This window comes from Dendrobates tinctorius, unplaced genomic scaffold (assembly GCF_039654945.1).
Source record: "Dendrobates tinctorius isolate UK_male_01 unplaced genomic scaffold, ASM3965494v1 ptg000199l, whole genome shotgun sequence".
Classification (NCBI taxonomy): Eukaryota; Metazoa; Chordata; class Amphibia; order Anura; family Dendrobatidae; genus Dendrobates; species Dendrobates tinctorius.
Window position 1 is genome coordinate 13,663,366 of NW_027361866.1, and position 11,635 is coordinate 13,675,000.

Consider the following 11,635-nt stretch of genomic DNA (forward strand, 5'->3'; position numbering starts at 1 on the left):
TGTCACTCGCTAACTACCCTCCTGAACAACAACAACTGTCTGGAGTTGAGAATTTGTAAATTTAATGGTGTTAGAGACTGAACATGTTTTGTGTATAGCTCTGTGGAATAAAATGTGAATTTTACCACATCTAGAATTTCATAAGTATGCAATTTAAGAATTTAGACCAGATAAAATGCTTCTCCATTTATAACCACCAGGTGGCGCAAAGTCTTTTACTTAAAAGTATCACAAAATGTCATCATCGCTATTCTCATTGTCATCACACTCATCCAAAACTTCAGAAAAATTCACACCATATCTCTGCGGCACTGTATAAAGTACGGCCATCACCTTTGAAGGTATTTATGCTGTATGTAAATGTATGTCCCAAATCTGCTCTTAAAGGCACAAAAAAGACCCTTTATTATACTTATCGACGGGGCAGTCCCGTCCGATGGGCAGTTCAGGTCTTGATCCGGCGCCCCCTCTCTTTTTGCAATCCCCATCCTGCTTCCCTGTTTCGTGTGGATGACGTATCCTGCGCAGGAGCTCTTCATTCTGCCATGTCGAGGGCAGGGTAAAGTACTGTATTTTGCATACGCCAGCTTTACCTATGGGTTATCGGCACTCTTTTGACCTTGCGCATTGGGGTACTTTGTTCTGCCATCAGCAGGACAGAGAGAAGTGCGCCTGCGCAGGAGCGCGATGGGGGACACGGTGTGGATGATGTAGGATGCGTCATCCACACAAAGTAGGGAAGCACGGCGTCGATAGTAAGAAGAGATGAGAGGAATATGAAAAACGCCCATCAGACCGGACAGCTCCGTCTGTTCGTATAATAAAAGCTCTTTTTTGAGCCTTCCATAGGGGATTGGGGACATATATACAGCATTCTTGTACGCTGTCTATAAGGGCTTACAGGTGCTGGCCGTACGGTATATGGGAAAACCTGGTGACAGGTTCCCTTTAATAGAGAAATGAAGATTAGCAGGTTACTTACGGCTGATATCCGGCAGGCTCTGCACTCTGTCCTGAAGTCCTGTCCACAAATATACATTTCCATGATTAGCTATTCATTTAGAATTATCATTATAAAGTTATTCCCCTCTTGTTTTTCTAGAGTCGGGATCTCTATATATAATGAAAGCCGCCATTCAGTTCTGGGGCTTTCACATGACCGGCACCACCAGATACGAGGACTCCTATTGACTTACAATGGGATCCATCAGAGATGTCCTCCATATGGACCAGAAGAAGAGATCTTCATGCAGCCTTGAACGCAGGTGACAACATAGCCGTCGCTGTACAGAACAGGACAAGCCTAGATGTCCGACAACTAAATGTTTCCCCACAGTCTGCAGTACATTACATTCTCTCTTCGATGTGACATTCAACACTATGAATTCTATTGGCCCAAATGTGTTCAGATTGTGCAATCACCCCAAATTAGAGGATAAAAAGTCATCTTAGATACACCTGTCATGTTAGAGCCTCCTCTACCTTCAGACTGCTGCCGCAGGTACAGCGAACGCAGAACTTTGGCACTGCCGAACCGCTTGAACCTAGCGCGTACGTGGTCATAATACCATTCATGGGACCCGATCTTCACCATTCTGTGGAAGATATAGGAGTATTAGTAAGCAAACAATTCAGGGCCCCCAGCTCGTATACACTGCTCAAGAAAATTAAGGCAACACCTAAATTACACAACAGATCTTGATAAAAGAAGGATTGGAGTTGAATCTTCACCGATATAAATTGTGCAATTCGTTAGAAACAAAATGATGAATCAAAGGTCAATGGAAACTGAAATCAGCAATCAACCCCTGGAAGGCTAGATTCCAATCAGCTCATGGAAATCTGAAGCAAGTTGGATCCAATTTGCACAAATTTCAGCACAGCAACTCATAATGTGACCCAGAGATCTGGCCCCCACATGTCTGGATGTGTCCCTGATGGTGGTTCTGGTGATAGATTCATGCACTGATGTTGTATTTACTGACAGTGGTTCATGTGATGTATTTATGTACTAATGGAGGTTCTGGTGACGCATTAATGTACTGCTAGTGGTTCTGGTGATTTATTCATTTACGGATAGTGGTTCTGGTGACCTATTAAGTTACCTATGATGTTTCTGGTGCCTTATTTATGTATTATTTATGGCTCTGGGGTTCTGTTTATGTTCTTATGATGATTTTGGCTTCGTATTCATGTACTAATAATGGTTCTGGTGATGAATATAGCAGCAGAAGCATCGTCACTACATTAATACATCACCAGAGACAGCGTCGGACTGGCCCACCGGAGAACCGGTGGATTCTCCGGTGGGCCCTGGCATCTGGTGGGCCCTGGCACCTGCAGGCATACAGGGCCAGCAGTTGCCTAGGGCCCCCGCTGCTCCAGGGGCCCCCAGCCAGTGGTGTGTCGCACACCATGCAGCTGCTATGGGGGCCCCTGCCAGCGGAGTAGCAGGGGGTGTCAGGAGGCAGGAGCCCCTGTCCCCGCTGCTAAAGAGAAATGAATATTCACTGCGAAGCAGTGAATATCATTTCAGGTCTCCACCCCCAGAGGCCCCGCCCCCAGCCCAGTAAGCCGCTCTGCATCAGGGCCAGCGCCGCCCTCTGTCCCCTCTGCTCCTCACAGCCAGTGCGCGATGACGTCACTACATCGCGCACCCGCTGTGTGTCTGGCAGAGAGGGCAGCTCCTGACACTGAAGCCGGGATCAGCGTGGGAGCGAGGAGGAGAGGTGAGTATTGTGTTTTTTTTTTTTTTTTTTTTTTTTTATTATTATATCTCTCTCACTCTATCTGTCTCTATCTATCTATCTATCTCTCATATCTATCTATCTTTCTATCTCTATCTATCTATCTCTATATCTATCTCTATCTATTATCTATATCTATCTATTTCTATCTCTATCTATCGCTCTCTTTATATCTATCTTTCTATCTCTACATCTATCTATCTCTATATCTTTCTATTATGTCTATCTATCTATCTCTATATCTATCTATATCTATCTCTATATCTATTATCTCTATATTTATTATCTATCTAGCTACCATCTATATCTATCTATCTTTATCTATATATATCTCTATCTAATATCTATATCTATCTATCTATCTCTATACCTATCTATTTATCTATCCGTTATCTATCTCTATATCTTTTCTCTGTATCTATCTATCTCTATATCTATCGCTATATCTCTATATCTCTCTATAGCTATCTATCTATATATCTATCTCTCTGTATATCTATCGCTCTATCTCTATATCTTTCTATCTCTATATCTATATATCTGTCTATCTTTCTCTATCTATTTATCTCTATATCTTTTCTCTGTATCTCTCTCTATATCTATCTATCTCTATATATATCTATTATCTCTATATCTATTTCTCTCTATCTATTTATCTCTATATCTATCTCTCTGTATATCTATCTATCTTTCTATCTCTATATCTATCTATCTCTATCTATTATCTATATCTATCTATATCTATCTATCGCTCTATCTCTATATCTATCTTTCTATCTCTACATCTATCTCTATATCTATCTTGCTATCTATCTCTATATCTATCTATATCTATCTATCTCTATTATCTATATCTACCTATCTCTATATCTTTCTATCTTACTCTATCTCTATATCTATCTGTTATCTCTATATTTATTATCTATATCTATCTCTATCTATTATCTATATCTATATCTATCTCTATCTATTTATCGATCTCTGTATCTATCTCTCTATATCTATCTCTCTCTATCTACCGCTCTCTCTATCTATCTCTATATCTATCTATTATCTCTATATCTATCTACCTACCTATCTATCTCTATATCTATCTCTATATCTATCTCTATATCTATCTCTATATCTATCTCTATAGCTATCTATATATTATCTCTATATCTATCTATCTATATATTATCTCTATATCCATATCTATCTCTATATCCATATCTATCTCTATATCTATCTATCACTATATCTCTGTATCTATCTCTATATCTCATTATCTATCTATCTCTATCTCTCTCTTTATCTATCTATTGATCTATCCATCTATCTCTATATCTATCTCTATAGCTATCTTTTATCTCTTATCTATATCTATCTATCCATCTATCTAGCTATCTCTATCTATCTCTATATCGCTCTCTATATCTGTCTATCTTTCTAACTCTATATCTATCTCTATACATATCTTTATATCTAGCTATTATCTCTATATCTATCTATCTCTATATCTATTATCTCTATATCTATCTATCTCTATATATATCTCTATATCTATTTTTATTTATCGCCATCTATCTATATATATTTATCTCTATATCTATCTATATATGTCTATATTATTATTATCTGTATATCTCTATCTATTATCTATCTCTATCTATTATGTATCTCTATCTATATATCTATCTCTATATCTTTCTATCTATAGCTATCTATCTCTATATCTATCTATCCATTATCTATTTTCTATCTATCTCTATATCTATCTACCTATCGATCTATCTATCTATATTTCTTTCTATATCTATCTCTATCTATCTATATCTATCCATTATCTACTATCTATCTCTATATCTATCTATTTCTACATCTATCTTTCTATCTATATCTATCTAACTCTATATCTATATATCTATATAGCATTATACCTTATGAGGGGGTGCATTATTCCCTATGAGGGGGGCAGTATTATACCCTATGAGGGGGCAGCATTATACCCTATGAGGAGGCAGCATTATACCCTATGAGGGGGGCAGTATTATACCCTATGAGGAGGCAGCATTATTCCCTATGAGGGGGGCAGTATTATACCCTATGAGGGGGCAGCATTATACCCTATGAGGGGGCAGCATTATACCCTATGAGGGGGCAGCATTATACCCTATGAGGGGGGCAGTATTATACCCTATGAGGGGGGCAGTATTATACCCTATGAGGGGGGCAGTATTATACCCTATGAGGGGGGCAGTATTATACCCTATGAGGGGGTGCATTAATCCCTATGAGGGGGGCAGTATTATACCCTATGAGGGGGTGCATTATACCCTATGAGGTGGTGCATTATTCCCTATGAGGGGGCAGTATTATATTCTATGAGATGGCTGCATTATATTCTATGAGATGGCTGCATTATACTATGTGAGGGGGCTGCTTTATATTCTATGAGGGGGCTACCCCAACTCCTGCTACATAATTAAGACATGTACAACCTTATATTATACCCGGATATTAGCGTGTTTTACCGCATAATTGGTGGTCTGGTATTTAACTCTATGCAGCTACATAGTGGGCCCCAAGAATGATTTTCTCTGGTGGGCCCAAGGTGTTCCAGTCCGACGCTGACCAGAGACATCAATATTAGATGAACACGGCACCAGTCAACCATCATTACATGAACATATCACCACAACCACCATCAGCACAGGAATACCACACCAGAACCATCATCAGTACATGAATACGTACCCAGAACCACTATTCATACAGGGTATATGGCACCAGAGCCACAGTCAGTTCTGTTGAAAACTGTGTTTGTTGCATGGTGGATGTAAAAACTTTCATAGGTATCCATTTATCTATGATGGATGTCTGTTTACTTTCCATTAGGGTATCCACCAAATGCTAGACACCTTAATTGAAACCAAACAGCCCCTAGTACGATTAAAGGGAATCAGTCAGTAGGATTAAACCTGCTAAGCAGTCTATGTGCATGCAGATCACAGGAAGCTGAAAAAAATTATGCCTTGCTATTTGCGATCTGATGTCTTTTTCCAGAGAAATAAACACTTTTTATATATGCAAATTACCCCTTCCAGGCTCTGGTGAGGACTTTTCCTGTAAGATTGCCTCCAGAGCTCACTTATCATACATAAAGGGGGGGGGGGGGGCCCTTACCACTGTGAGACAAGTAACTAACACAGAACAGGAGAAATTAACTTTGTCTTCTTGCAAACACCATTGTTGCAGTTCTCTGAGCTCTGCTGTATTGTAACAAAATTACAACATTGTCTGACTGTGAGATAGAAACTGAAGCCGAGAGGAACCTGCAGATGTGTCAGGTATAATCACACACAGCTCTGCAGTGAGATCAGGAGAGCAGAGAGCCGCCATCACACATCTCACTGGTAACTCCCCTCCATGTATAATAATCTCTGGAGGCAGAGTTATCTTCCATGCAGCATCTGCATCAAAGCCTGGAAGAGGTAATTTATATAAAGTGATAAAAGCTGATTTGTCAGCAACAACACATCTGATAGGAGACACACAGATATCACTCTCCTCAGCCGCATATAACCTGTATGCCCATATTAATAGTTTAGATAGGTCACATGTCAGCTGTTTTAACAGGTGACATGTCCCAGAACAGACACAGTTGGAATCGCGATCCACCAGTCGCTATTAATCCATTAATTGCCGCAATCAAACGCAGACAACGGCATTAACCATGCAGTTCTGGCAATCGCGCCTGAAATCCGCCCATCGGTGACCCCCGTTACGTGATCACTGGTCACCGATGAGTTGGCAGGACAGGTTATTTTATATCTAAGTGGTGGAAAAAAAAAAAAAAAAAAAAAAAAAATTGTGCCATCTTCCGATATTCGTAGCGTCTCCATTTTTCGTGATCTCGGGTTGGGTGAGGGCTTATTTTTTGCGAGCCGAGCTGGCATTTTTAATGATATAATCTTGGTGCATATACGTTCTTTTGATCGCCTGTTATTGCATTTTAATGCAATGTCGCAGTGACCAAAAAACCGTAATTCTGGTGTTTTGACTTTTTTTCTCACTATGCCATTTAGCGATCAGGTTAATCCTTTTTTTTATTGATCGATTGGGAGATTCTGAACACAGCGATACCAAATATGTGTATGTTTGATTTTATTTTTATTGTTTTATTTTGAATGGGGCGAAAGAGGGGAGTGATTTGAACTTTTATTTTTTTTATATTTTTAAAAACATTTTCTTTTTACTTTTGGCATGCTTCAATAGTCTCCATGGGAGACTACACACTGCCACAACCCGATTGGCTCTGCTGCATAGAGGCGATGGTCTGATTGCCTATATGTGGTAGAATTGCTGACTTGCCATGAGCGCCAACCACTGGGTGGCGCTCACAGCAAGCCGACACTGACAGCCATAGAGATCTCCAGGAGACCTCTGGTTGCCATGCCGACACACCGGTGACTCGAGATCACGTGACGCGGGTCACCGGTGTGCGTATTTCCAGCGCGAATGCCGGAAGCGCTTGTTAAATGCCGCTGTCAGTGTTTGACAGCGGCATTTAACTGGTTAATAGCCGCAGGTGGATGGCGATTCCACCCGCGCTATTGCGGGAACATGTCAGCTGTTCAGCTGTGGCACACACCAAAGGTTTCTGATGCAGAAAGGTGATTTTTAATTATACAACAGTACATACATACACAGACGTTTCGGTCTAGGACCTTCATCAATGTACGATATATTGTACTGTGAGGTTCTTAGTGACTGGGCTTTGTGAGATAGACCAATCCTGTGAGGAGGCACATGAAGCCGTCCCACTGCGTGGTGGTTTGTGGAGTGTGGACGCTGTATCCGCCGCGAATCCCATGGTAAAACCGCGTAAAAAACGCATACGTGTGAACACAGCCTAAATGTTATAACCATGTCTAGCCTTAGACAGAATGAGATCCTGGACCTTTAACTGTCCATGTTTTTCATGGATAGAACTTGTACCTGTTATAGTCTATGTGGCTCTCCACATATCCGTGTATTTTTGTGGACGGAGTGATCCGCACAAAATCACAGAGAGTTGTACGATTTTGATCCAAATCTCGGAACAAATTGACCATCACAAGTCTATGGGTCCGTGAAAAGAAAGAAAAAAAAAGGGACAGCGCTCTGATGCCATCCGTGCGCTGCCCATTTTTCATGGACTGTTTAATAAGAGAAGCTTCAGAAATTGCCATCAGTTCATTTATTAATCGAGGAAAAACTGATGAAACTCTGACCAATCTTTGATGGGAAAAATTGACGCTAACCAATCGCTGATGAAATTCTGATAAAAAACATTGGGGAAACTGAGATGGAAAAAAAATCACCAACATCTGAATGAGCCATTATGCTGTGGTGTTCATTTTTGTTGAGAAGTGCACTTATACTGTAAATGAGAATTCCTGACGACAGCCGCCGGTCACTGCAATGCGCTTATGGTTATGTGGGACATATTTGCTAACACAGAGACATACATACAGTGGGAGCAGGGGCTACAGGTACACTGGAGCTTGCAGGGGGTGCAGATCTCTTGTTTTTAAAAAACATTGAGCGTTGGGGTCTGTGTTGGCGATTTTGCAGCGAGCAGTTTTGGCACTGAATCCAACTAGTATTATGAGGCTGAGTATTACTGTAGATTATAGTCAAGTGCAGTTTATGTCGACATAATATAGCGTTACACTTTCTGGCAGCCATGCCCCCTTTGTCTCTTTTGTAACCATTGCTTATTCTAGAGCAGGGAGAACGGGAATTTTGCTTATAAATCTGCAATGCAGGAAATGATTTCTAACTAATCACTAAACAGACAGATTGTGTTACATTCCTACCATGAACTGGAGCAGAGATTTCTGGAGTGGAATGAGTATTTTTAGTATTCACACAATTAACTCTGATACTTTCTATCCATATGAGCGCACTTATCCAACCACCTAAGGTCAACAGGGGTAAGACTCCAGAAGTTTATTAAAGGGGTTATCCAAGACTACCGGTATTTAATTTTTTGACTATGGGCCTAATAACTAAGATCTGGCAGAGATCGGGACCGGGCACACCATGCAGGTAGGTAGCTAATCAACTGATCAACTACCTGCATGTTGTGCCCGGTGCAGACCTCAGGCAGCTCCGAACAGTCACACAACGCTCCTACCGATGACTCAGTGGTTTCTGCTGATGTCATTTGAACAGAGAAGCGATTTCACTTATGCTCGTCTCTGTCGATGGGGCATGACTGCCGACATCATGTTGACTGACAGCCAGCTCCCCCCCCCCCGCTGCCTGTGTGAAACCGGCTGTCAATCAGCATGACGTCGGCAGTCACACCTCGTCGACAGAGAGCTGCTCGGTTGACACAGAGCAGCTGATTTGTCGGCAGGACCTGTCAATGACTGTTCTGAGCCAGCACCAGGTCAAACAGGCAGGTAGTTGCCTCTGTTAGCAACCGTGTGTTAGTTTTTAGGCCCACCATAAAAACATAAAATAGTCCTAGCCAACTTCTTTAAGAGATATCAGTCTATACCATTGGAGTGGATGCATAAAGCAAAATAAGTTTAGAGATGTGTCACCAGAAATGCCATCAGAGGCTTATTTGCTCTCTCTGGAAATACACACAACCAATTCATAAAATATATAAAAATATGAATACAACCCATAGGAAAATATGAGTTGATTATTTCACATTACAACTTTATTCGGGGAGCTTTGCTTTTATGAGTTCTAGTGTTATTGTTATCAGAAACACAACTTTCTAAAATGCCGTCACTATGATCCCAAGAAAACAATGGTTTAATCTAGAGAAATCCATAGCCAGGTTGGCATTTTTCCTGATACATACGAAATACAGTGTTGTAATTAAATGGTGTCTCATATATTGGCTCTCTTGTGACTCATTGAAAAGTGTCCTTCGTTCTGAATGAGGTCTATGACCCAATAGACAGGGGATGTCTTCAAAAGACAATGTGTGCATGTGCTGCAAATCATTATTCACCATTAATTAAACTGAAAAGTAATCTGAATTATCTCTTATCAGGGAATAGCATTAATAACAATGACATAATGTAGCGTCGTTATCAGAATCACTTCCATTGTTATGCAGACCTTTCTGGCACTAAACATTGGGGCTATTATCAGCGCTATAGAATTGCATCATTGATGATGTAAGGAAGGTGGATTGACGGGTGGACCTGTTTGCAGTGGAGAGGCAGAGGTGTAGTGTATTGTGGGTGGACTGTTAGAGTGAAAGATGAATTCAAGTCTCCAGGTCCAGATGAATTACACCCCAGAGTACTGAAGGAGGTAGCAGAAGAAATTTTTGAACCCCTCTCCATAATCTTTGAAAATTCTTGGAGAACAGGAAGGAGAAGTCCCAAAAGACTGGAGAAGAGCAAATGTTGTTACTATCTTCAAAAAGGGGAAGAAGGTGGACCCAGGCAACTATAGGCCGGTGAGTCTGACTTCTATACCAGGAAAGATCTTTGAACAAATTATTAAACAACATGTATGTCAGTACCTGGATAAGAATGAAGTGATTAAAACAGAGTCAGCATGGGTTTGTAACTAATAAGTCATGTCAGACTAACTTAATTTCCTTCTATGACGGAATCACTGATTGGGTGGATCAAGGAAATGCTGTAGATATAGTATATCTTGACTTCAGCAAAGCATTTGACAAAGTATCTCATACAATCCTTATTGAAAGAATGACTAAGTATGGAATGGACAAGGCAACTGTTAGGTGGATTCAGAACGGGCTTAGTGATCGGACCCAAAGAGTGGTTGTAAATGGCTGCACATCCAGTGGGAAGAATGTCTCAAGTGGGGTACCACAGGGCTCTGTCCTGGGACCTGTATTGTTCAACATCTTTATCAACGATTTAGATGAAGGAATTGAGGGTAAACTGATTAAATTTGCTGATGACACAAAGCTAGGAGGGATAGCTAATACTAGAGAAGAGAGAGAGGATTCAAAAAGATATAAATAAACTGGAGAAGTGGGCAACAACTAACAGAATGGTTTTTAACAGGGAAAAATGCAAAGTACTACATCTGGGCAATAAAAATGAAAAAAGCACATACAGAATGGGAGGAATAGGGCTAAGCAACAGCACATGTGAAAAAGACTTGGGTATACTAATAGATCACAGACTGAATATGAGTCACCAGTGTGATGCAGCAGCAAAAAAGGCAAATGCAATTCTAGGATGTATTAACAGAAGCATACAGTCTAGATCACGTGAAGTCATTATTTCCCTCTACTCTTTGGTCAGCCCTCATCTGGAATATTGTGTCCAGTTTTGGGCACCACATTTTAAAAAAGACATCAACAAACTGGAGCAAGTTCAGAAAAGAGCGACCAGAATGGTGACCGGTCTGCAAACCCTGTCTTATGAGGAAAGGTTGCAGGATTTGGGAATGTTTAGTTTGCAAAAGAGAAGACTGAGAGAAGACGTAATAGCCATCTACAAATATTTAAAGGGCTGTCACATTGTAGAAGGATCAACTTTATTCTCATTTGCACAAGGAAAGACTAGTAGCAATGGGATGAAACTGAATGGGAGGAGACACAGATTAGATATTAGAAAAAACTTTTTGACAGAGTGATCAATGAGTGGAACAGGCTGCCATGAGAAGTGGTGAGTTCTCCTTCAATGGAAGTCTTCAAACAGAGGCTGGACAGACATCTGACTGGGATGATTTAGCGAATCCTGCTATGAGCAGGGGGTTGGACGAGATGGCCCAGGAGGTCCCTTCCAACTCTACGATTCTATGAAACAGATGGAGATAAAGAGAGAAAGTGTAGTATTGTAGTTTGACCATTAGAGGGCATTGGCGAGTGCAGGGATGGGACTGAATAACTGCCATTGGTTGAAGAAACT

General features: G+C 40.8%; 1 protein-coding gene across 5 annotated transcripts in view; it reads right to left on the reverse strand.

Annotated features, from left to right (window-relative positions):
* MLPH (melanophilin) overlaps positions 1-11,635 on the reverse strand; it is a 166,049-nt gene that overhangs the window by 69,064 nt on the left and 85,350 nt on the right. For all 5 annotated transcript variants that reach the window (XM_073553274.1, XM_073553277.1, XM_073553275.1 and 2 more), the window contains exons 4-5: positions 1,483-1,595; positions 983-1,021 (exon numbers count right to left, since the gene is read on the reverse strand). In XM_073553274.1, the coding sequence (XP_073409375.1) occupies positions 983-1,021; positions 1,483-1,595 (152 nt within the window). The remainder of the gene's footprint in view (positions 1-982; positions 1,022-1,482; positions 1,596-11,635) is intronic.